Genomic DNA, 26,594 nt, shown 5'->3' with positions numbered 1-26,594 from the left:
GGAATGAATATATTTCATAATTTTGGGAAATATAAATGTACTGCAAGAGATATAAACAGTATGAAATGTAATCTCATGAAGTCTTCGTGTGCAAAACAGTGTAAATTTCCCTATTGTTTTCTGTGAGACAGGTGTTTGTACTAGGTGACCTTTGTGGCCAACACATCGTAAATATTTCAGCTTGGGTATTACACAATCTCTGAATGGTAAATTCTACACAGGTTGTTTGAAATCTGCAGAAAATCAGTCGTAATATGGGTGGCTAAAAAGATAAACAGCAGCATAGAGTATGTGCATGTTCATGTTGAACAGATATTACGATGTTGTGAATAAAGACTGCCACTTATATTAAGATTTAAGCAGATGACTAGTACATGTAGATTTTATTGTTTGCATAATTAAATAACCCAGTTATAATAGTTATTTTCACAAATAAACAAATATTAAATTCAAAATGGCGGCAAATATGGCGGCCGCCGGCCTCCGATGTCCGTTTTGTTGATACTAAGATAAATTCAAAATTTTAACACCAACTGGTATTTATATTTTTAATTTAAGGTTGATATTACACAATTAGGTTTATTTGCATTTAAAATAAATTAATAATGAATTATTTATTTATTTTTTTTTCGATCACGTGACGTTTTTGAGTTCTATGATTGGTCAATAACAGAGCGCGGATTTTTCCATGGACGATTTGAATGTTTGGATGTTGAAAGTGTTGATAGAAAAAAAGGAGATAAAACCAGTTGGTAAGGCGATATTTATGCTAACATTTTATTGATTTTGGTAAAGTAGACTTAGTACCTCTGGAATAACATTCCAAAAAGAAGAAATATTGGGAATGAACACAATTCTAGGCGTGTGAATCTTAGATTTCTTGTTTGTTTTGATTGGTATGTCGAATGACAAAGACTGAAGTAAACAAATTGAAAGTATTTGAAACGCATAATATTTTTCAGCATTTAGTATATTAATCAAATATGTTCTTTGTCATATTTATTCCCACAATTGTTTATAGATTCCCTGAACTGTTAAAATATTGTGAAGCCTTATACGCATCAGCATGATCATAACATGATCTATAGCTGCAATGTTAATTAATGCAATGAAATGAGTAATTTAACATTAATTTTCTTTTTTTTTTTATAAAGCAGAATATTGGTACATGATGTTTCCATGAGCTGAATCTGTCCTGCCCTGGAGTACATGAAATTCTTCACAATATTACTTGTTTAAGGTAAAGTAAATTTTTTTTTTTCATTTCAAAATTCAATAAATCTTTCAATCTAAAACTGATTCCTGTAAGTATAGATCTTGAATTAGTCTTGTATTTTCCATGTTTTGGATGAATTAATGAATTTGAATTAATTGATATGGAAGAGTGTTTTCAATTTGATGTGCAAATGAGTGCTGGAAAAATACTATCTAAATATCTTTAATCTAAATTTTGAACCTTTACAATTTTTTGCAGAATTGAAGAAAAGGTTAAAATTGCAAGCATATTTCAACGAAAACTTAGCCGACTACCAGTCACACTGCCCACCAGCCAAGACGTCTGACCAGCTAAAATGAGGGACGCAGTCCACCAGCCAAGTCCCTCGGCCAGCTCGGCTGACCCAGTGCGGCCTGTCAAGGGATAACCAAGTCCATCAACTAGCTCGGCTGACTACCAGTGCAGCCTGTCAAGTCCTTCAACTAACTTGGCCTATTACCAGTGCGGCCTGTCATCGAACAACCAAGTCCATCAACTAGATTGGCTTACTACCAGAGCTGCTTTTCAAGGGATGGTCAAGTCCGTCAACTAACTTAACCTACTACCAGTGCCACATGTCAAGAGATGGCCAAGTTCGTCTCGGCTTACTACCAGTACGGCCTGTCAATATAGGGACGGTTAAGACCATTGACTAACTTGGCCTTCTACCAGTGCGGCTTGTCAAGGGACGTTTAAGTCTGTCAACTAACTTGACCAACTACAGATGCGACCTGTCAAGGGATGGCCAAGTCCGTCAACTATCTTGACCAACTACCAGTGCGGCCTGTCAAACGATGGCCAAGTCCTTCAACTAACTTGGCCTACTACCAGTGTGGCCTGTCAAACGATGGCTAAGTCTGTCAGCTAACTTGGTATACTACCAGTGCGGCCTGTCAAACGATGGCCAAGTCCTTCAACTAACTTGGTCTACTACCAGTGCGGCCTGTCAAACGATGGCTAAGTCTGTCAGCTAACTCAGCCAACTTTCAGTGCAGCCTATCTTCAAATAATAAAGATAAACAACTGTACACCTGCAAGGATACCTGTGCAAGGAGGGTGGTATGCAGCTAGAAACTGTGACTGAAATCACTGTTTATAGAAACTTTCTTTTTTTTTTTTTGAAATACAGCTAGATCAAAAATAAATAGGGTGTTAATATTTAAAAATTAGTGATGTCTGTTTATACAATTAGCAAGAGTAGAATGCAGTTTGCTAGGTAATTTTACAAAGACCCTAATTGCTATATGCTCAAAATGTATTCTTTAAAACAACCAGAGAAATTTCAATCTGTTGTAGATGACATGATGTAAAATAAGGTACACTTGAATTTTTAAAACAATTGCATGTGCATTCATTTAGTTGTATTTGACAATAAACCAAGCTATCTTTATCATGTTTGTTAGGTAAAATTGTTATTGCCTTTAATATGTTTTAAATAATCTTTTTTGTATAAATTTCAAAAACCTTTTTATTTTTTAAAATTTTAATGAGTAGCTTTTTAAAAGCTTATAACTGAGTAAATCCACAACAGGTTAACAGTGTATAATTTCACTGGAACTTTTACGAAAGTTTTTATTAATAGGTATAACTTTTTATAGTTATAACTTTTTGCAGTTATAACTTTTTTTAGGTATAACTTTTCTATAACTTTTTCATAACTTTCTTGGGGTATAACTTTTTTGTAACTTTTTCATAACTTTATAATAGGTATAACTTTTTTTAGTTATAACTTTTCCTGGGTATAACTTTTTCCGGGTATAACTTTTTTGTAACTTTTTCATAACTTTTTTTGGGTATAACTTTTTTGTAACTTTTCCACTGTTTATTTGGGTATAACTAAAGTATAACTTTGTAACTATTTTATAACTTTTTGTGTAACTTTTAATAAGTATAACTTTTTGTAGTTATAACTTTTTTATAACTTTTATGTACTTGCTGTATTTATGTTCAATAAAAGGTGAAAAGTTATGAAAAAGTTATAACTTTTTTGTAACTAAGTTATAACTAAATTATACCTCACTTAAAACATGCCATTCCAAACTCCGATAACTTAGTTATAACTTTTTTGTAACTTTTTTTAGTTACAAAAGTTATAACTAAGTTATAACTTTTTTCGGTATGGGCTGCTGTCTGTTTCCTAATCTTTAGAACCATTTCTCAATCAGCTGCTTTTCTTGAACAGCTTAACTAATTTCAACCAATTTTGGCACAAAGCATTTTTAGGTTGAGGGGAACAAAAGTTTTGCATTTCAAAATCTCTTACCCACAGGGCCTGAGGTTTGGGACCAAAACCATCAAAATTAATGCAATTCTTAAAATCATTTTCCTTACTCCTGGGCACCAAGCTGTCAAAATATTGACATGCTTTTAAAATGCATTTAGTCAACTACAAAATATGTAAAATTTAAGTTTAAAGGATAATTTAAAGGACTCTTGAGATGAGATATATTATATTATTAACGTTTTTTTAAACTGTAACAGTAGTTGTACTAAATAAAGGAAATTATCTCGATCATTTGTCATTCAGAGAAATTAACATATCTTCTATCTAGCAAATCAAAGAAAAAAATACATAAATAAAGTTACCATTTGTTCAAGCATATGTCATTTTTTAATATATCGATTCACATTTTATTTCTCTACTTATTTTAACCTCGGGCTCAACGTTGCTTTTATTCCAACGACAAGGCAGGGTTAAAGTCGACTAAGGGTATCACGCCGATAGCTAACCAATCAAAATGAACTTATTCGATAGCAGTTCCATACATGGAAAAGGGATTTTCCTTTCTGTTCAGAATTTATTTATACAATGTATTTCCTCTCAGGCCATTTTGACAACTCTGGTACCAGTGCCTAGTAAATTTTATATACTTTGTATTAAAATAAATAAATAAAGGTTTTTGACTTGAATAATTCAATTTTTCCAATGCATAGGGGGCTACTTCTGGGGTTTACAATAGATGTTTAAAAAGACATTCGTGTCAGCTAATGTGCCAAATATTGTTTAACGCCTTCTTATTAATATTTTTTTCATGAAATCAATGCAAATACCTGATTATTTTACGAAGGAGCGTACATATATATTGATTTTTGATATACCAAAAATCGCTATTTCTGGGGATTGCGTAATTCTAAAAAAAAATTCAAATAAATTTCAAAGGTAAAATAAACAAAGGATGCTTAGTTTTAAAATATTATTTCAAATCAGTAGAGTTAAATGCTATTAATGACATCTGAATAAATAGGCTATAAAAGGCTTATTTACCAACTTTGTTCATCTGCACTTTAATTTAAAACATGACAGGATTTGTAATTTTTTCCTAAAAAATTATTAATTTCTATATACTTTGGAAATTCAAATCAAATATTTTAATACACTTTCCTTGAGCTCTTTTCTGCAGTTTTCCTGAAATTTTATGTGGGTCCGAGGTGTTATATCAGTTTAACAGCGATTCTCTATGTTGCCATTAATTTGATTTGTTTCGTTGTTGTGGGGGGAGGGGGGGTATTTTTATTCTTTACCTATTTAACGTTGGAGTTAAATCTTGTATCTTACTTTTTTATGTCTTATATGTTATACATGCAGTTATACTCATATCCTAGGCCTGGCCAGTGGTAAAATATTATTAATTTAACATTGAGCTTTGAAATAATTAAAACAATTTGAATTTTGGAAAGGGCATTTGTTTAAAAATCTCATTTCCTGAAAATAGGGAAAGCACCATAATATGCAAAAAAAAAACCTCTTTCAAAATCATTAGTACACCTTTATAATGTTATACCTGAGAAGGAGAATGGTCTTAGTAGTACTAATGTTATTTACCTGGAGACCCCCAATACCCAAGATGTCAAAAATCTGTGTATACGTTGCATTACGCAGAAAGTCTAATTGTTGGCTAGCCTTTTAAAATGAATGTGGTTTAAAGGAATTATAAATAACTTGATACTCAGTTGATACTTGACCATTAAACTAAGTTTTATGGTAGATAATTCCTACAAATCTAAGAGTCATGAAATAACCTTATTAGATTGCACAAGTAATGAAGTTTTTGTTTCTTTGCAACAATTAAGATGTAATTTCCCTCTGATAAGAGAGATAACGTACAGTCTGAAGACATTTCTCCATGAAATTCAATGGATTTTCTTATAAGAATGTAGTCCGACTTTTATAATGAAGACCATATTTATAGTCAACTCAAACAAATCTAACCTAATGTACATAATACAGGGGCTGACAAATAGATTTTTCAGGCACTTGCCCACGGGCAAGTGCATAGTCAAATTTCACTTGCCCTACTTCAATTTTTAATTGCCCCACCAGCACTTTATATTTATCATAATGAATTAATTTGTCTCTCAAGCGAAAAATTTTGCAGCCTAGGATTGTTGTTTTGAGTATTGGTGACAACTGCCATTAAGTACCATGTACCATACAATCTGTTGATTTAATAATTTTAATTTCGTGGAAAACAATGACATTTTTAAAAATATTATTGATTGATTTTTTTAAAGTCACTTGCCCACGGGCAAGTGCCTATTAAAAACTCACTTGCCCGCCTCTAAAATTCACTAGCCCCGGGCGTCGGGCAATGGGATTTGTCAGACCCTGTAATATATAGTTCCATTATAAACTTATAAATTGAGACATTTCTATATCTAAAGTCTTTTTTTTAATTGTTTCAGAAATTTTAGATGCAGAATTGTTTATAAACATTTAATTAATATTTTTTTCACTAAAAATATTTCAAGGGTGATAATGGAAAATAAAACTTAATTTTCATGATAGATGGATATACAAGTATATTTATACAAGCACATAAAACAGCTTGATATTCTAGCTGATTTTAAAAAGAAATGCTTCATTATGTTTTCTAATCAGAATAAAATTGTAGATAAAGATTTTAAAAATTTTAGACATAGATTTAAATAACACGAGGACTTCCATGCCAATTTTAAGTCCTTGCCCACTGACACCAAACACAAACTCCTTAGCGATAGACAAAGAGACAGTCACACACAGATGTGCACAAGATTTACATGCATATTAGACCTTCTGTAGCCCCTGAACTATTGACCTGCCTAATTTACATTCCGGAAGAATTATCAAGAAATCAACTCCGCTAACTCTCTAACAGATATAACAAGAAATAAATTTAAATTGAAATGGAATTACCGTATCAAATTTTCTTCACATCATGATTAAATAGACATAATATTAATTTCTGAAAAAGTAAGCAATCCTTCATACTTCAAACTATTTTCCATTTGTATCTAATGCTACTGTTATTGAAGAAAATCAATGTTCGGAATTAAACAAAATTGGAGTAGAGGGATATTTCACCTTCAATTAAAAAAAAAAACTCTCTGGGACAAAATAACATGATTGTTTAATTGGATTTGCCTTCTGTCTCATTAAAATGCCCCCTCCTGAAAAAATATTTTATCAAGCAAAGTAAAAAGATATTTATTTAATCAATTCTGGTCTGTTATCACATGTACTACACATAACACTTGATGACTTAATATGTAGCGTTACATCTGTTCAAAATAAGGATTCTTAGTTGATGGCAGATACTTTTTTTCTCTCAAAAAGTCAGAAATAAGTTTTTTTTACTGTTTATTGAGAGTTTTATTTATGTTTAAAATCTATCTTCAATTTTGAAAAGTTGCCTGCATGTAGACCCCACTTAGAATATCTTTGAGTGTGACTTGGTGCCTTGTGGGTGTTGATGTGTTTCTTTGTGGTATTATGCATTTATAAGTAAGGGGTGTTACCTAGATTCTTGAGTACAATTAATCCCCTGTGAGAGATTTTGAAATGCAAAACTTTTGCTCCCCTTTACCTAAAGATGCTTTGTGCCAAAATTGGTTGAAATTGGTTAAGCTGTTCAAGAAAAGAAGCTGAAATGGTTCAAAAGATTAGGAAACAGACGGACAGGAAGCACAACGGATAAACAGTTAGAAATAGGTCACCTGTGTGACTCAGATGACTAAAAAAATGCATATAAACCATCTTTAGATTCATTAAAATTAAATAAGAGGTTCATTGTGGTTTCATTGTGGTTTCCTTGTGGTTCATTGGGGTTCATTGTGGTTCATTGTGGTTCATTGTGGTTAAAAGACATACCCAGAAAACAGTACTTGGATGACTTGATGTGAGGCTCAAATTCTAATACATGCCATTAGTCATTTAATGTAAAACAGTTTATATCATGCAATCATTGCAAAGTAATACTTAATAACATTTACCGGGTAATTTTCAATAAATTAACTTAAACACGCTTGAATTTCAAGATATCAAGATATCTTTAAATAAACAAATTTTATCTGTCTATAAATTCAAAAAAAAATTTTTTATGATTCTTGATTAGGATTGTATTGGCTGTAAGACTAGATATGTGTTAACCCCAAAAAATCCTGTTTATATTTAATAATCTGCTGGTCAACAGTAACATAATTTACAGATTTTTTAAGAAATGGTTTTCAGTCTTGGTATTCCTTAGCCTTTTATTTATGTAACTTCCCATGTAAATAGCTCCCTATATGCAAATAGTCAAAAGACATGTATTATTAAGAGAAAATGATTAAGTTATCAAACTTCAACACAGACCAGCTGTAGGTTGAACTCCTTGGCTACAATTAATTAAAGTTATTCCTACTATTTGAAAATTTACAAAGTGATGAATTTTGATTTTAGGTGAATATTTTTTACCCAAGTGGAAAGAAATCAGCAGTTATTGTGCTACAGGAGTACAAAAGTATTTGCAAAGCACTGGTGGATCATAGCTCTAACACCGACAAGATCATCATTGAAAATATAGCAAAACGCAACGAATCAGTGTTGATAAATATTGCCAACAGACTGGTAAAAGAGGAATGCAAGAAAGTGTGCAAAAGAGGTTCTCAGTCCATTTTGCAAAACAAAGAACATAAAGATTTTCTAAAGTTTTCATGGGAAAATTTCTATTATGAACTTCAAAGTTCCTGTCCTCTCTTACTATCAACAGTATCTGCTATTGTATGCGACATACCACCTACCATTCCAAGCAAGCCCTTCATGCATATAATGATAACGGCAGCCATAGGACTCCATAGCAGAAGTCAGGAGCTATCAGTTGTTCAATACTTAATTGGAATGGTTTTAACACATGGAGGCTGTACCCAAAAGGTATCAGTTCTGTCAACCTTTTTGCTGAGACTAAGTGTGTTACAAGTTTCTCTGACCTCATAAACCAATTACAAGGACACTTGGCTCAGAGCTGTTAAGAGCATATCAAATGTTTAAAGAAATATGATTATATATATGAAGTTCAGATATTATATAAACTTGATTTAGCAAAAGAATGAAGTTTTAAAGTATTTAACTGTTGAATCGTATTTCTTTACTAAACAATTGGTAATACCCTTTAAGGATATACAGTGCCTCTCAACTCTGGGTCTGGCTGTACATCCACAAACTCTACACAGGAAACTGGCTAGCTGGGAATCTAGTTTAAGTGAAAATCTTCTTCAAATCAAGGGAGCATGGGAGAAAGGAGGAAACAGAAAATATCAACTTGTTGGCGATAATTGGGATAAAAACATACTGCCTTCTTATAGGTATGTGTAACAGTAAGTAAATTACAATGTAAAAAGGAAAACAGCTCAGTGTAGTACCATCATTCAGTAAAATGTGACCATATAAAAGTAATGGTAAATTTACAATGCATATTTTGTTACAGGACAACAGAAAAGGGGACACTTTCTTTGCATCTGTTCAATGTGTATGCTATAGTAGATAGAGTCATTCCCACATCTACGTCTTCTGATGTAGGCCTGCAGGAGCACATGGACTTATCTTTGCTGACTTTCATCCCTTCTGTTGATGAACAAGCCATCCTTCTGAAAGAACTTACATTTATGTTTGCATCAACATTGATCAAGCATCACCCAATGCTGAGAGATTGTTTTCAAGACATATACCCCAAACACCTGAAGCATAAATACACCCAGTTTGCAGGACTTAAAACAACACAGGTATTGCTCATTTAATAATTCTTAAAGTTTTGGTTAATGTTTTAAAATTATTAGGAGATGAGAAGTTGAAATTATTTCTCACACATAAATTGAGATGCCCCAACTTGACAATGGGCTGCAAATTTAGTCCTGTTCTTGGCACTGATGGCCATTTGAGCATGATATTTTTTGTGCCAGTACCTAATTTGTATTGGACATCTGTTTATACGGTGTCATCCAAAGGACAGTTCTCCATATCTTGCATTTGGGTTCGAACCTGCTTGGTAAGGATCAATTCCTAACTCTGAACTTTCAAATGACGTAGAAATGGTATTTGAGAGTTTGAAATGACAAAGTTCAAGTGTACACATATTTGGCTGAAGCATTTAAATTCAATAATTTTTTTTTTATTTCTAAGCAATTGAAACTAAACATTTTAAATTTCAGTACCCTCTTGGGCTCTTCGATTGTAACGAGAACAAAACACAAGAAATTATTCAACTAATGAAAACCTTGTCAGACTCGTTTGTTCCAATGAAAGATGGAGATATAGTAGAACCCGTGTTTTTCGGAGGTATTTACCCGTATATTTGTACCTTTTATAATGAAGTTTTCCATGGTTATCTTTCTCAAACTTTCTTTTTCATGATTATTTCTATTTTCATAAGGTGACAGACTCACAGATGAAAGGGTTAATGGTGCCCAGTGTGCAATGAAAAATGGAGATTCGCCTAAAGAGAGATTAGAGGGTTTCATATCCAAGATTGAGGACTTCCACCGTCTTATGAACTTTTTAGAGGTATTGGTTGTTGTTGTTGAAAGAACTTTAAACTTTTGATTTGGCCTGTAATGATGTAAGACTTTTGTTTGTTAGCATTTGATTGCTTGTTTTCATGACTGTGAAAAAACTTTTCATGATGTTTTCTGTAGATACATGTACTTAGGTATCTTTTAGTAGAATTAAATTTCAAATGAGTATAGGACATAAGCCTGATGTGCAGTCAAATGTATAATTAAATTTCTTGATTATAAATCATCAAAATTTGAGGTTTTACATGATATTTCAGGCTATCCATAAACTGACATATGACACCGGAAGTGGACGTGAACCTTGCACCATGTACTACTACAGAAACCTTTTGAATTTAAGAAGTGTAAAGGGACAAGTGAAAAATTCTTATAGACCTTATAAGCAACTGTATTACACGGTCCTTGATGCTTTGTGCATTGTTCATTTTTTAAGACATTTTCAACTTGAAGATCTGGATTCAAAAATCCCATTTCCAGTCAATTTTATGCAAATGAGCAGTGAAGACAAGATAAACTGGTTGAATGAAAACTGCAGTACAATCCTAAGGGAGGAATTCTTTGAAAATGAAGATGACATTTTCTCTTCCTTGAGGGAAGTGCTACAAAATCCTGATCACAATGAAAACTATTGGGTGTCATGTCGTCATAATGAAAGATTTCATTGTCATTTTTGTGACAGAAGTTATGCTTGCTTAGGATCTCTGAAAGCTCATGAAGTGAAAGAACACAACTTGGAAGTTAAGGTGCCAAAGAAAACTCAGGGTAAAGAAAAAAGAAAACTGAAGGACTACATCAGTATGCTTTTTAAATTGACATTGTTACACAGGAACCTAGATGATGCAGTTGACATGGGTGATGGAGAACGCTGTGTTAGATCTGCAAAATATGAACTTCCCTTGTACCACAAAACTGGAAAAACTAAGTATACAATTGGTTCAATACACTTAACAGCACTTGTCTCAGGGCTACTTACATCCCAGCAAACAGAGCGTTTGATAGCTAATCGTTTTGTGAATGTGCAAGGAGGAACAAATAACAATATTTCATTGGACGAATACTTGGAGATGCTCAATAGAGACAGTAAAATTGCATGCAAGGGTCACCAGACAAAGGAAAGTATCCTTAAACATTCCAAAGAATACCCACTTCTTGTAGAAATGACCAAACATGTTGAAAAAATTAGCAATGCTAGTGTGCGCAAGGGCTTCCATCACCTGCCATCATATGAAGCCGATGTGAAGATTGTTTTGAAGGACCTCCTTGACAAAAATGCTATTGAGAGTGAAGAAGAAATAACAAGTAAAAACTTACTCGCAGAGCGAAACCCTTTTGAGAAAAGTGGGTGTCAACTTTCAACCATGATTCTAAGACATAACCCAACATCACCATATTGCAGACTTCATTTTTAACTGATTACATGTATTTGCTTAAGTATTTTTCAGAGTGTGACCAGGAATTTATATTTCCTAAGGCTATATCTGCCATACATTGTGTAAATACTAGTAGTGTGTATTTTAGCTTTATGTGTACTTTGATTTCTTAAGTTATAAACTGGATCAATTTAACTAAATGTTACTAACTTGGTTTTCATAGATTCTTTGCTTATGCAGTTCATGCACTTTGGTTTTAAAAGCAATGACAATAAATTTTTAGTGCTACCCTGCCATATGTTGATAAAATACAAGTACATCAAATTCACCATATGTATATTATTTATCATGTTCATCTTTTAAATGTCATATAAAGTATGTAATGAAAGGTTTGCAGATTTTTTTTGTATTTTTATCATATACATATTACAAAAGTCATAAATATTTGTACATATAGAATTAATGATTTGAACAGTCTTTCTTTAGCAATGCCATATGGTATGATTTGTTTCGTTCGAATCCGGTCAACTTCCTGTTTATCTGTGCATCTGTCCATACCAAATGTTGTAGTTTTCTCAACAACTACTCATTGCAGATGCTTGAATTTTAGCACGCTCTTTGTTTAGGCAAGTCATAGGTGCGATTCATTTCTTTATAAATTTGATTTCAACAAGAGAAGTATATTCACACCAGAGCGGGGGTATTACTAGTGAGCATTAGCTATATATTGAATAAATCGTGTGTACTGGATAGTCACTTTAATGTATTAAAATGATGTAAATGTCATAAAACAATTACCAGGTATGCTTTTTTCAGGATGACACGAGATGAAAAGTTCAATGTCTGACAAAAAAAGCCAAAGTTTTAATCAAGTTCCCACACCCCTTAAAGTATATTAATAATATACATACTTAATATAATTCTACTGACAAAGTGTAGATGTTAGAATGTAATCACTCTCACATATTTTGGATAACTATACTGCCCTCTTCTCCCCATTTGAATGTACTTTTTATTTATCAGACATTGATCTTCTAATCTTTTCTCTAACAAGCAAGTACTAAAACAAAATTTCTAGATAACTGGAAACATATTTTTATTCGATACATCAGTTAACTCATAATTCAACACAAATTCAAGTCTAGTGTGTCATCAAAATAATCATCTAAACTTTCAGAGGAATCCTCTGATTGACTGTTGTCTGAATTGGAAATTAAACTCTGATCAAATAGTTTTTCCAAAGAGAGATATTCACAATTGCCACAACTACAAATTTTGTCGCACACATCACAGCATGTATGTTTACCAGTTTCTTTTTTAAGTTCATTTAAATCAGTTTCACTCAAAAAGTGTTTCATAATGGTCATTCTTCTACAAGTATCTGAACACAGATCTTTCATGGTTTTGCTAAGCTTGCGTAGATGATAAGTATTAAATAAAATAAGGGCAACTGATGGATCTCCACTTCTACCAATGCGCCCTATTTCTTGCACTAAATCTACCATGTTTTCAGGTAATCCAAACAGAATTACATTGCTGCAGTTGGACACATCAATACCCATCCCTAAAGCACTAGTACAAATAATTACTCTTGTATTTGATGTGACATTTCTATCACTTAAACAATTTACAATTTCAGTTTTTTTGGTAAGAGGTGTTTCAGAATGAAACATTTCAATATGGGAGTGACTTGAACTGTCCAACTCTTTTATCAGATAAGTGTAAAGTTTTGATACATCATTAATACTAGTACAGTATAATAAAGTCTTGGGGAAGTCAATTAACAATTGCTTGATTCCATCCACCATCCAGGACATGGCCATTGCAATGTCACTGGGTATTTTAAATGCAGAGTATTTGATGTTGCTTTTATTTGGAGACATAACTATTTTCACTGTGTTTGGACCTAAAGACAACTCTTTTGCAACTCTTTTCTGAATTTTAACTGTGGAAGTAGCACTCAGTGCAACAACACTTGCTTTAGGAAACAATGATCGTAATTCTCCAATGTGGGAAAACCACTTCCTAAATGCTTCTTTCTTCAAACCAGTTTGGTCTTCACCCCTACAAATAAAATACTAATATTATCTAACTGATACATGAAGTTTAGTATATATATTTTTTTACTGTTGGGATAATATAAGTATTGTGGCACATTGGCGTCAGAAGCAAATTCAAAGTTGGGGGGGGGGGGGGGCTAGGTGTAAAAAAAAAATCTTTTATACCTTTAAAAAACCTGACAAGCAAAAAAAAAAAAAAAGAACCGAAAATGTCAATTTCACAAATACAAAAATCCGAATTCGAACTTCAGTACCAATTTTTTTTTTTTCTATACACCTCCTTTTTCCCATTTTTACCTATACTGCCATGTGTATGTGGAAAGTGGGGGGGGGGGGCTAAACCTATGTTCAATATCTATACTAAGTATATGTTTGGAAAAAAAGTGATGGGGCTAAGTCTATACTAAGTATATATTTGGAAAAAAAAAGTGGGGGGGGGGGGGCTAAGCCCCCATCCCTAGCCCCCCGGTTCCAACGCCTATGTGGCACATTACTGCAGTTCAACATGTTCAATGGGTATACAAAAAATTACCATGTTGCAATTGTATGAAATTCGTCGATTACTAAGGTGTATACATTTAATTTCTTCATATCTTCCCTCCAGGCTGCATTACTTATCAGAGATTCTGGAGATGCATAAATGAGGTCTACTTCACCGTTTAATATCTGCCTGTCACTTTCTTCACTTGAACCTGAGAGAAAAAAGAAGATAAATCTGTAGAGTATCCAGTACTATGACTGATGTTAAAAGAACTTAATTTACAACATATCATTTTAATGATAATTTTTCAACGTATGTCTCCAATTCATGTGTATTTTCAAGTCGAGACATACCTTGATCATTTTATCATTACACCAATGATCGCTCTCAAAACGTTACATTCGTCAAATCATAACAGAAGCCCCTTACCTTTATACGCAGCTGAAAGATTTATATCGGGCACAGCTGATACCTTTTTTACTTGATCTTGCATAAGAGCAACCAAAGGACAACAAACTATATTATCACACCGCTGAATCCAGGGTTCGTCTCGCGCATAAGAGGTATAAATATTTGGAAAGGTAGCGATTTACCAAAACCCGTTGGCAGAATTGCCATACAGTCTTTTCCTTCAATCATAGCATTTAATATGCTTTGTTGTTCTTTTTTTAAAGTATTGACACCGAAATGATGTAAAATTTTGTCCAAAGATTTAACGTCCGCCATTTTTCAAGTAATATCGAATACTCTATGTAAGAATAGCCACGATTGGTTGTTATGAACGCATTTGATTGGTCGACCCTACGTCACCAAAGTTCATTCTGAGATGACCTCTAATGGAGAGTTGTTAGAATCCTTACAGCGACATAACAAAATAAAGGAGCGTAAAGGATCTAATTTTAATTAGATTGGTCTCACCCGTGCTCACTTTATTTAAAGCCATCCACGTGGTTTACGAAGGAATTTTTTCACATCTCCTCACGTATAGTGCAACCTTCATCATTGCAGTTAGAATATCAAGAATTTACGTCATTCCAACCGTTGACTGAAATGCCTAGGCTGTCTGAGCAACAGAGGTATGCAATTCTTGGTCTTGTTGACGCTGGGTTAAACCACTGCGATATCGCACGACGCTTCAATGTGCACCAATCTACAATAACAAGATTGCTTAGGAAATATCGGGTCACAGGAAGTGTCAAGGACCGTCCGCGAAGTGGGCAGCCACGCGTAACAACGAGACGTCAAGATGTCATCATTAGGCAACGTCATCTGCGCGACAGGTTTTTGACGTCTGTTTCAACGTCGAAAAATGTTAAAGGGCATCATGAGAGACATATCCATCCCAGAACCGTGAGATGACGATTGAAAAAACATGGAATATTGTGTCGACGTCCATTGAAAGGTAATGTCCTTACTCAACTTCATCGACAATTGCGCGTCATATGGGCACGGAATATGCTTGCCAATAGTCAAAACTGGCGAGATGTAGTGTTCAGCGATGAATCGAAATTCAACTTATCCCATGCTGATGGCAGAGAACAGATTTACCGGCGGCTTCATGAACGTTTCGCTGCAAGCTTTGTCATTCAGATTCGGCGGAGGTGGCGTTATGGTGTGGGGAGCAATCAATCAGTTTCAAGTCATTTTTGATTATTTTGAGGGACACTCTAACAGCCAGGCGCTATATTGATCAGGTACTATGTCCGGAACTTTTTCCACTGATACAACGTCATCAGACTGTCAATAATCCATTGACGTTTCAGCAGGACAACGCGCGTTCACACACAACCCGCATTACTATGGACTTTCAAAACGCTAACAAAGTTAACATCTTGGATTTCCCTGCTAGATCTCCCGACCCTAATCCCATCTAACACGTGTGGGACGAACTGGGATGACGGTTAAAAAGACGTCAACGCCAACCCGCAATCGTTCCAGAATTAGCACAGGCTCTACAGGAAAAGTGGAATAACATTCCCATGAGACGAATTCGAGCTGTATGCCAATCCATGAGGTTCCGCTTGAGAGCTTGTGAAGTTGCAAATGGTAGTCATACACATTACTGATCAAAACGGGAAAAAATCTTGACAGGGATATTTTAACTGCTTGCCTTGAAAAAACGCGGTTAACAAATTTGTTAAATGTATTGGAAATGAAGAGCTTAAATGAACAAATTTTTTAATAAATTTCCTACAACATGTAACATTATATACCTATGACGATGAAAACAATTTCAATAGGCGTTTTTGAAGTCCCTGCGTATACTTTTTCAGGCATAACATTTATCTTTATCAAATTCAACTGAACTTTATTATGCAGATACAAACTCTATACAAAATATTGTTTTGAGCAAAAAAAAAAAAAAAAAAAAAAAAAAAAAAAAAGAAAAAAAAGCCTACTTTACTAAGTTATTTCCTTTAAAAATGTCAAAACTACATGTGTTTATCTGTTAATCTTTGAAAGTTGTTCTACTCTTATTATTTGGATATTTCAAGAAATAATAATTTAATGTACTTTAACAAACTGTATTTAGGTATGAGAACTTTAAAATTATATGGTAATACTTAGATTGATTGATTGATTGTATACTGTTTAACGTCCCTCTCCAGAATATTTCACTGATATGGAGACATCACCATTGCCGATGAAGAGCTGCAAATTTAGGCCTATGCTCGGCACTTACAGCCTTTGAGCAAGGAGGGATCTTTATCGTGCCACACCTGCTGTGACACGGGGCCTCAGTTTATACGGTCTCATCCGAAGGACCGCCCCATTTAGTCGCCTTTAACGACAAGCAATGGGGTACTGAGCAGGGATGGGGTAATCAAAAAAAGTAATTGTAATTGATTGTAATTAATTGCATTTTTTGAAGTAATTGGATGTTATTTGTAATTGAATATTTTTTCAATTACTTGTAATTTAATTAATTACACTGAAAAAATACTATGTAATTTTAATTATAATAAAGATAATTGTCCTCCAGATCATAGCTGTAAATTGCAATCAAAACAAATCAACCCCTGTAAAGACGTATTCCTTCCATGCATGATTATGATGACAAAGCCAATGCATGGGGATAATTATTTCAATTAAAAATGCCCATCTAGTTTGAGAAAAGAAAAATTGTCAATTTGATAACTATTTTAACATCTAAACAGAATTTTATGAATGAATTTTGTATCTGAAAAAGATATGTTTTGTACAAGTACTAAATAAATATGAAGTAAAAATGTTCAACATAAGTAGCAATTTAGATATTAAGGTTACCTTTATAAAAGAAATCTTTAATTTGAGGGGTTATACTTGTGACTTATTTTACTCTATTAAAAAAAGACCATTTTTATCAAATATCATAACCCATTCAAATTGCGTACATGTAGGTTTTGCGTGGAGGCAATTGCATCAAACTGATCTTGAATAGTTCTTTACTGTTTTGTGAATAAAAATTCTATCTATGATTTAAACCACAAAGATACACAATGCCTACTAGCATATTATTTCTTGTATTGTTTGTGCAGAGACTTCACTTATATACAAGTGAATGATCCCTTTTCTGTATATTCATTTGATTACAAAAATTTCAAAAAAAATAAAAATGTTATTTGTAATTTAATCAATTACTTTTGTAAAGTAATTGTAATTTAATTAATAACATGTCTTAGAAAACCTGTGATTTAATTGTAATTTAATTGAAGAAAAAGTCAAAGTAATTGGAATTTAATTAATTACTTTTTAAAGTTATTGACCCCATCCCTGGTACTGAGGTCCTATTCTAACCGGATCCCCAGGGGATGGTGATACTTAGAGAACAAATATGTCAGGTAAATTTGATTTTCTATTTTGAGACCCAAGGCTAATCTTTTTCTCTGCTTCTGGGTATTAAACTAACTATCCAAGTACATAGTTATGATGAGCAAGAATATCTCTCCCAAAATTGTAAAATTTCATGGCCCCTGGGTCAGGGGTTCCGGTGTTAGAATGGGGCTTTATTAATTATACTGTGAAAATTCATCAATTCTTCAAACATTTCCTTCTTTGCTCATGAGTATTAAACCAATTAACTTTGTAGTTAGTTATGACGAGGAAGGATGCCTCTTCCAGATTTATGAATTTCAGGGCCCCAGGATCAGGGGTTTTGCGTTAGGGTGGGGCTGTAATTATCATATAGTGAAAATGCATGAATTATTAAAAAATCTTTTACTTTGCTCCTCGGCATTATGCCAATGTTCTAAGTACACATTAATGATGATGATGAAAGGCGCTTCCTCCAAAATGGTTAATTTTAGGGTACTTTGGGGTAGGGGTTACATAGTCTGAAAATTATTAAATGCTTTCAAATCTGCATTTTTGGTATTAATCAACCATTCATGATGAAATGAAATTAATGGTAAAATTTCCAGAATAATGAAACATGTGCCCCAGGGCCAGTAGTTCTTGTGGGGTAGGGTGTTCAACTGGTTATAAAGTGGAAATGCATTTTCTTTTGGTTACTCTGATGTACCTCATGGAATTAAGTAACCAAAGAAAGCAAGCAAAGTGTATAGTTATGATTAGCAATAGTGCATCTTTCAAAATTTTGAATTTCATGGCCTCTGCTTTGAAACACGAACCAACTCAATTGTTGGAAAGTTGTTACATGATTCTCAGGTGACCTATAAGTCCAATGGGCCTCCTGTATTTCAATGTTATACATATATCCCAAGATGGTCATCTAAATGGTGTATTATTAAATAATTTATTATCATGACCATAGGGTGTATTTCATTAAAAAAATTAAAAAATCAAGATTGACCATTTGAAGTAAACTGACATATTATAATATTCATCAATAACCAATCAAATTATATGTTTTTTGAAGTTACAAAAATCATTGATAAGTAGATTAGGCGATACGATTACTAGGAGTGAAAGTCTAACTTTGTACTAAATCACAAAGTAAGGTGTTGAACCATATGTTTTGGAATTAAATCCCATTATGGGAAGTGAAGACTGGTCGGTAAAAACTAACAAAAATATTGAACCATATTTTACAGTGATACAGCCAGGAAATAATCTCTTGCTGATAAGGAAGAATTCATGTATTGTTATATGATCTATAAATTTGCTAAATTTATTTGAAGCGGAAATAATCTCTTGCTGATAAGGAAGTATTCATGTATTGTTATATGATCTATAAATTTGCTAAATTTATTTGAAGAGTTTGTAGCCCTTTTTCAGTAGGATTCTTGTGGCCAAATATTCTTTTAAAAACGTTCTAAGCTTATTATTATTTTAAATGAATTGATAGTATGCAGCAAAAGAAGGAAAACATTTATATATTTAGAAAAATGTTTTGACGTCAAACAGAACAGTACAGACTACAGAAGCAAGCCTTTAGTAGAACAAAGTTAATATTCAGACACTATATTTTTAAAGTTGAAAGACGTTACCCAAGCTATTGAGTTAAGCAAATACAAGTATGACAGGAACTGTGGGCGGATCTCATTAAATTCAGCATAGATTAACTATGTGAGTCCACATCCTTAATTAAATGAATGTTTTAACCTGTTATGTTGAAATAAGTCCCTTCCAGTCACTACATGCGGTAGAACACTCAAGTTTATCTTATATGCACGATTTAGTGACGAATTGTTACCCCAAAAGAGGTCAAGATTATGTTTGCATCCCATTATTTTAATTATGTGCAGACGTCATCAAATTCAGATTCCATCCTATTCATTTCATTCATTTTTTTCTCCCTTCCCTAACTTTAATTAACAAAAATGTAAAAGAAGCAAATCAAATTAAAATATTATGAGACTATTTTATTGGGATTTGAAATCCCAGGATTAAGGGACTCATTGGTTAAGATTCTCCAGGACTATCTACAGGTAGGAAGGTTTAGGAATGGAAGTCCTGGGATTAAGGGACTCACTGGATAAGATCCTCCAGGAAGGTGTTGGAAGGGTTCAGAAACGATTTGGGCATAAACACAACTTTGATTATAAGATTTTAAAAATAATGTTTTATTTATTTATTATGTATTTTTTATCTTCATTTATTTCATTTCAACATATCTGCATTCATTTTCTCAATTCCTGTAGCTTGTAGAGTTATAGTAGATATATATTAGTAATGTAGTTATTGTAAATAGATGTGAAGTCCTTTAGTTTTTATGTCTTCCTTTGTGGTTGTGTCATTATTAATTCTTTGAGCCTAAGGTCTATGTATTCACTTATTATAGCTTTCTTTGATGGATATTTTCGACTAATTATTCTTTCAAAGTAATTTTCAAGAACATATAATCTTTTTTTACACCGGTTGTGAGTGTTCATCTTGCTTACACAGTGGTATATCGGAGCTTTGAATCCTCTATTCGGAGTTAGAAAATACAGTTGATGTCCACCTGTCTTGTTTTTCAGGCTATCTCCTCTGCTTGTTGGTAAATTAAACGTACTTTGACTTATTTCCAGATATTGGATGATACCTCTCTTTCCTTGGGTCATTTTTCCTGCTCCTTTAAGTGTAGTTTTGAGTTTTTCAGTACAAAATTATGGTAACATGTACCTCTTCATCTTTACCAAAGACGCATTTCATTCTGGACAAGTTTCAAAACATAATGCCATCGATGTGATAAATATTACAAACGATAAAACAAAGTTCATTTAACGGTTTCAGAAATGCTTATTTCCACATTACCTTATTTTCCTGTTGACAGATTTCACTGAGAGAGGGCTGTAGAAGAATTCTTGTAGCGGACTGCTTTAAATTACTAGACAGACTGGTCAAAACACAGAGGAGAGGCGTAGCTGTCGACAATATTTTTGACAATATGATGGGGGACGGGGTTAATGAGTGACTGACAGCTTTAACTTACTGGACAATATGATGAGGTGAGGGTTAATGACGGACTGACAGCTTTAACCTACTAGACAATATGATGGGGGCGGGGTTAATAAGTGACTGACAGCTTTAATCTACTAGACAATATGATGGGGGCGGGGTTACTGATTGACTGACAGCTTAAACTTACTAGACAATTAGATAATATAGTTGGGATGTGAGTTGATGAGTGACTGAAAGCTCTAACTTACTAAACAATATGATAGAGTGACAAAATTGAATGAGATAGGCTTGTGGAAGTTTAAATGGACGTTTTACACAAACGTGGATATGTCATTTCGAGGTTCAAGTACCGGTATACTGTATAGGGTTAGTGTGTAAGGGCTGATAGATTGAGATAGACATTTTTGGTAGCATGAAAAATGATTCATTTTTTAAGAACATGTATTAATTTATATAATGACATTTCTTTTGTTACCAGGTAGCCAGTCATGTCCTATTTGTCAACAGCGAATCATAGTTACAGGTATTATGTCACAAGTTATGAAGTCTCATCTATACTCTATTCAAATGTATGCCATGGAATAAAATTTTTATTGGAAAATAGCTATATTTTTATGTTTTTGATGAGCTATTACAAAAAAATGTATTTTGTACTTTTGAGATATGTCAACAATGTTGTTTTATTCCACTGTAAACATGCATTTCACGAAGACTGCTTACCCACGAACTCAATGGTGATTTTTTCCCCTCCATTTTAAAACATTGTCTGATTTACATGTGTATGGAACATAAATTTCATACAAAATTGAATAAATATAAAAAAGAATTTAAAGAAAATTCCTGTATTGATACATGTATGTATAATACACCTCTGTTTTAGAGGGAATTAGAGGTCATATTGACCTAGTTACTTCTACTTCATACAAAACATTTTACATAAAACACTGGATTAAGAAGAAGCGTTATTTGTTTCTCCATCCATTGCAAATTTTTAATATATTTTTCTAAATAGAAAGCCCTTTCCGAGATGTATTTTTCGTCTTTGCTCTCATTACTATTCCATTTAATTTGACTTTAGGAGCGCTGTACAATCTGTACTACACAAAAGAGGGGACCGGGATCTAAGGGCGTGGTCAAGTAATGTCAATCATAGGAGTTTGCCAATAGTGTCCATCAAAGGCGTGGACAACGCAGGTACGATAAGGCTTCCCAGAGAATATTGTAGTATACTCTCTGCATGAACTTCTCTGAACTACAAATGTATGACGTCATAATTAAAAATGACGTCAAGTCACTGCATACTTGAACTGTAATGATGGGGAGAATGTCATAAACTTTACACCTTATTTCAATCTGCATATAAAGTTGCGGAATTCTAGTTTAAAATGAACGTGATTTTATCATTTTTCTAAATGTAATATATCTGATTAACCCTCTTACTGCCAGAGGGGTCATATATGGGCTCTACCCACTGGCTGCCACAGGGGTCATATATGACCCATCAAAACTATTTTATATTAAGTTTTGATCTATTCATGATTTAAGTTCATTAATTACGTATTTATTCTTAATCATTTATTTGCTTCAAATTATTAAAAAGTGTATCTTGTCCGTGGGCATAATATACTGAAGTAGGCTACAACTGTAATAGTATTTTACGTTGACGACGTCAAACTCGCATCGATGACGTCAAAAACGTCACAATAGGTAATTGTCTATTCAAGGACTTGACAATTTATAAAGATAATGAATAAAACAACTATTGAACTCTCTTTCTTATTTAATAACTATAGATTCACTTTGAGAACTACAATGTATATTTAAAAAATATAAATTAACATGAATATTAGCGAGAAATATGATTATTACTTCATAAATATATCGTACTTTACATGTATTTCAAGAGAAGACTTGAAATTTATCTTTGATATTGCAATTTTAAAAAGTATCATTATTTGCAAAGTAAGACCAGAATACTAGTTTTGTCTTTTTCGCCCATAGAAACCAAAGAAATTTAGGATGTTTCCCTTTCGTGTTATTGAGGGGCTGAACATTTGATCCCCGGGGAGGGGAGAGGATAAGAATTGGGAAAGAAACACTTTGCCCTTGAAAATTTTGCATTTATGTGATTAATAATCTCTCCACTTATGGGAATTATGGGGATTTTTCTAAAAGAAAGAGAAGATAAAAATTAAATTAAAAAAAAAATGTCCCTTAGAAATATATATTATCTCCTGTAAGGGTATTTAAATAAACAATCTGATGAAGAAAATCATACCTCAACACGCCCCATACCTAGGAATTTTAGTTTTCCAGGGTAAGTTTCAAAAATATAATAAAAACGCGTTTCATGACTGACTGAAATTTTGAACTGAAGTCTAGGATTGCTTAATGCTGCAGGCCAGAACAGGAAAATTAGATTATGAATACTTATCTGATTAGAAATAAATCAGAAAACATTTATGTATATTTTGGAAAAAAAATCTACTCTAACTCCTTGCGTCGGATGCAAAAATTAAAAAAAAAATGGATTGACTAGTAGAAAACCCCAATCAGGAGTACTACAAGTGGATCTTATGACCTATGGACATCGATTAAAAAAAAAGACTTTTATGTCATGAAATTGTTCGTCTTAAATAAATTATTGATTATCATGAAGAAAAAGAGAAAAGGATTTCGCCGCACCGACCATGGTTATAAAAACATGTAGGTGAATCCCTTTCTTTATGACGCTTCTGATTTCTTTAGCTCCGATAAAAGACAATATTTCCAAGTTTTATATATTACACACACTGTGCAAGCGTGCATGTCAAAGCATTCAAATTAACAAACCCACCCACCCCTTAAAAATTTCCAAAAGAAAGAGGAAAAAAGAGAAAATGTTTTTAAAAACATTTGTTTCTGTATATTCAAATATAAATTCAAGATTTTACATTATTAACACACTGTACACTCTGGGACTCAAACACTCCTTAATGTTGTCAATTTCTGTTTACCCCCCCCCCCCCTCCCCCCGCTTTGTTAATTAATGCAGCTCCAGACCCCTTTGCTTGAGTCAGAAAAGCATCCACATTATCTTTGTCCAGTTATACCAATGAAATAAACATCTACAGCCGACCTGTCTACTTAATTTTTTTAACACTCCATGCAAATAAATTAAACTATAAAGATTAAAATTTTCCGCTATTCAAGTTATACTTATTCACACCTGTAAATACGCGTAAGCTGTGTGTTTCTTTAATTCCATATGTTTCCGAAATTTTGTACGGTATTTTTCAGAAGTGCCTTGGGATTTCGTTTTAAAGAATACCCTTCTTAAAATTTTCTAGCAATTTTGAACAGAATTATGCCTGGATTAGCAAAATTTGACAATCATTTCTAAAATTTGGTCCATCTGCAGACGTTATTTATGTTATCACTGAGCCCAATCATAAAGTGATCATAAACTTACTATGTTTTCCACGGTTTCATACATATCGACAAAATTGAGGGGAGGTTACAGTCCCTCAAGCCTCCCCTTCCGGTTCCTACGGCCATAACAAAGATGAACTCTATATGCATCTGGAACAATTTCCCAAATAAACAGAATGTTCCGAAAATAAAAATTCATTGGCGTTTATATTCTTTAGTTATATCAAGGTGAAATTATGTACTACTTAAATGTTACTGATGTATTAAAGTACTTTGAATTAGGTTTCATTCACAAACCAAAAGAAAGCTTTGTTTTGTAAATGTTATTACGTGATTACATTATTTACCCCCTCCCCCCTTTACAAGTATTTGTAACAAGCGTGTGTGTGTGTGTCGTTTGCTATAGCCCCCTTCCCCTGCTTTTCGGCTAAATCGGCTTCTTTTTTGATACTTTTTGTGTGGCCTGTAGAACATTTAGGGATCACTTTACCCGGCGTCTGTCTGTTTGTCCGTCTGTCAAACCTTATACTAGTATCTCAAGAACTATAAGAGGTACATAAATTTCATATTTTGCACATACAATATTCTTTGCACTTGACCTTTGACTTACATTTTGAAATTGTTGACAGTGCCGATGTACAATGTATTTTTGACATTTAAAAGGTAAGTTTATGCTACATGTACATGTATTCAACATGTGCACTGTAGGCGTCGGAACCGGGTGGGGGTGGGGGGGGGCTAGGGGTGGCATAAGTTAGCGCCCATCCCCCTCTTTTAACATGTACGTTCTACTTTAGGTCAAAAAAGTTTTTATAAAATAATGGTACTGTAAGAAGTTCGATCCTACATCCCACCCCGCCGAAATAGGGATTTCATGTTTGGGCAATGGAGACGTTTTCCTTCTTCTTCTTTTTTTCTGCTTGTCGGGGTTTTTGAAATTTTTATGTGCCCGCATTTATTCGGGAGGTATATTGTTTTTGTCCTGTCTGTCTGTCTGACTGTCTGTATCTCTGTCTGTTTGTTGTCAACTTTAACCTTCGCCATAACTTTTGAACCGTTAAAGATAGAAACTTCATATTTGGTATGCATACTCCACTAATTAAACTCTTTGAACGGACACCAAGGACAATGTTTCTGTAAGCGAAGACAGGGGCGTATTTGCAGAACGTTTCCTTAGCAAAATTCCATAAAATAGTGTTGAATTTATAATTAAAATACCTTTTAATAATAGTACTCATTCTCTTCTCCGAAGATTTATAAGTAGCAATTTTGAATAGCGTAAAACGAAACAAAAAACAATTTATTTATTGTAAAAAACGTTTCTATTTTTCGTATTCTTTTACATTATGAATTTTTGCCAGATTACGCGGATTTTTTTTTGACTGTGACGTAATACTAGCAAAGGAGCTGACGTCATTAATTAAATCAGAATTGAAATGTCCCTGTGTTCGTTATAAATTTGTAAAATCATTACAATCAAAAATTATCTTTAGGATGTTGCTTTTCATTAAAAGAATATCCAATGCATTCTGATACTTGTACATGTAAGCAAAAGTTCTGGCGTATCAACTGCACAAATTAGACACAGTTCTGGCAGTAAGAGGGTTAATATAGATAACCTAGCTTGTTTAAGAGTCAGCGTGTTCAAACTTCGTACGAAAATATACGTTTGACATTTACCCTTTTTTATACCCGTGGACAGAGGCAGAATTCAAAATATGTGTGTAAAAGAGCCTGGCGCAGGTTGTAAATCAGGATTTATTTAATATCTTTTGTGGAATTATGTAAGAAGAGTTCCACTCTAACTGAATCTTGCTTGGGAAAAATGAATGATGGCTTTCTTTTAAAACAGTTGACGATATTGGGCGGAAAATAACTGCAGATTTGTCGGTAAGTTGAAGTGAATCTGAAATAAATTGTTCCAAAGAAATAGTATAACATTTCCCAAGCACATTTCGGTTTCACAAGGATGCAACGAGTTTATTTATGTGACAAAAATTTATAAAAATCGTGTTAACAACCTGCGCCGAAGCGCTTTATGTGAAACATTCCAAAATAGAAGAAATGATCGTTACGTGATCAACACGGACATGTGACATCTTAACAAATATGTTTATATATAGCATAGGGGATCCTTTATATGAATTCTGCGCACTAAAGTACATAACTTAAAAATAAATTATTTTGTATTTAAATGATATCTCATGGAAGTAAAATATTCGTATACATACATTTAGGAGTTTATGTCTTTCATTTGTTTCTTTAAGCAATATGAAAACAATTTCTAAAATGAAGGTGAAGTATATGGAGATAACGAACAATATTCAATATCAAAGTCCATTAAACAATACAAAAAAGGAGAGAGTAATCAAAGACATGGTTTCTAA

The 26,594-nt window shown here is 33.3% G+C and overlaps 1 protein-coding gene, 2 long non-coding RNA genes and 1 pseudogene across 3 annotated transcripts; 3 read left to right on the top strand and 1 right to left on the bottom strand.

The window, feature by feature from the left end:
* The first annotated feature begins 245 nt into the window (after nucleotides 1–245).
* Nucleotides 246–3,384, top strand: LOC134243094 (uncharacterized). Its single transcript, XR_009986970.1, has 3 exons — nucleotides 246–752; nucleotides 1,155–1,240; nucleotides 1,475–3,384. It is a non-coding gene; the product is annotated as an uncharacterized LOC134243094 (long non-coding RNA).
* Nucleotides 3,385–6,041: 2,657 nt separating this feature from the next.
* Nucleotides 6,042–11,749, top strand: LOC134243097 (uncharacterized). Its single transcript, XM_062725312.1, has 7 exons — nucleotides 6,042–6,053; nucleotides 7,953–8,423; nucleotides 8,667–8,854; nucleotides 8,977–9,271; nucleotides 9,698–9,824; nucleotides 9,919–10,049; nucleotides 10,318–11,749. The coding sequence occupies exons 1-7, from the start codon at nucleotides 6,042–6,044 to the stop codon at nucleotides 11,467–11,469; spliced, it is 2,376 nt and encodes a 791-aa protein (XP_062581296.1). The 3' UTR covers nucleotides 11,470–11,749.
* Nucleotides 11,750–12,554: 805 nt separating this feature from the next.
* LOC134243107 (probable ATP-dependent DNA helicase RecS) lies at nucleotides 12,555–14,775 on the bottom strand (annotated as a pseudogene).
* A 6,499-nt stretch (nucleotides 14,776–21,274) lies between these two features.
* On the top strand, nucleotides 21,275–21,992 carry LOC134243096 (uncharacterized). The gene is made up of 3 exons (XR_009986972.1): nucleotides 21,275–21,326; nucleotides 21,458–21,530; nucleotides 21,875–21,992. It is a non-coding gene; the product is annotated as an uncharacterized LOC134243096 (long non-coding RNA).
* Nucleotides 21,993–26,594: the final 4,602 nt, after the last annotated feature.

Source organism: Saccostrea cucullata, unplaced genomic scaffold (assembly GCF_032062105.1).
Source record: "Saccostrea cucullata isolate Sc308-1 unplaced genomic scaffold, CSIRO_AGI_Scuc_v1 ctg973, whole genome shotgun sequence".
Classification (NCBI taxonomy): Eukaryota; Metazoa; Mollusca; class Bivalvia; order Ostreida; family Ostreidae; genus Saccostrea; species Saccostrea cuccullata.
The sequence above is the reverse complement of the archived record's forward strand: the minus strand, read 5'-3'. Positions and strand labels throughout refer to the sequence as shown.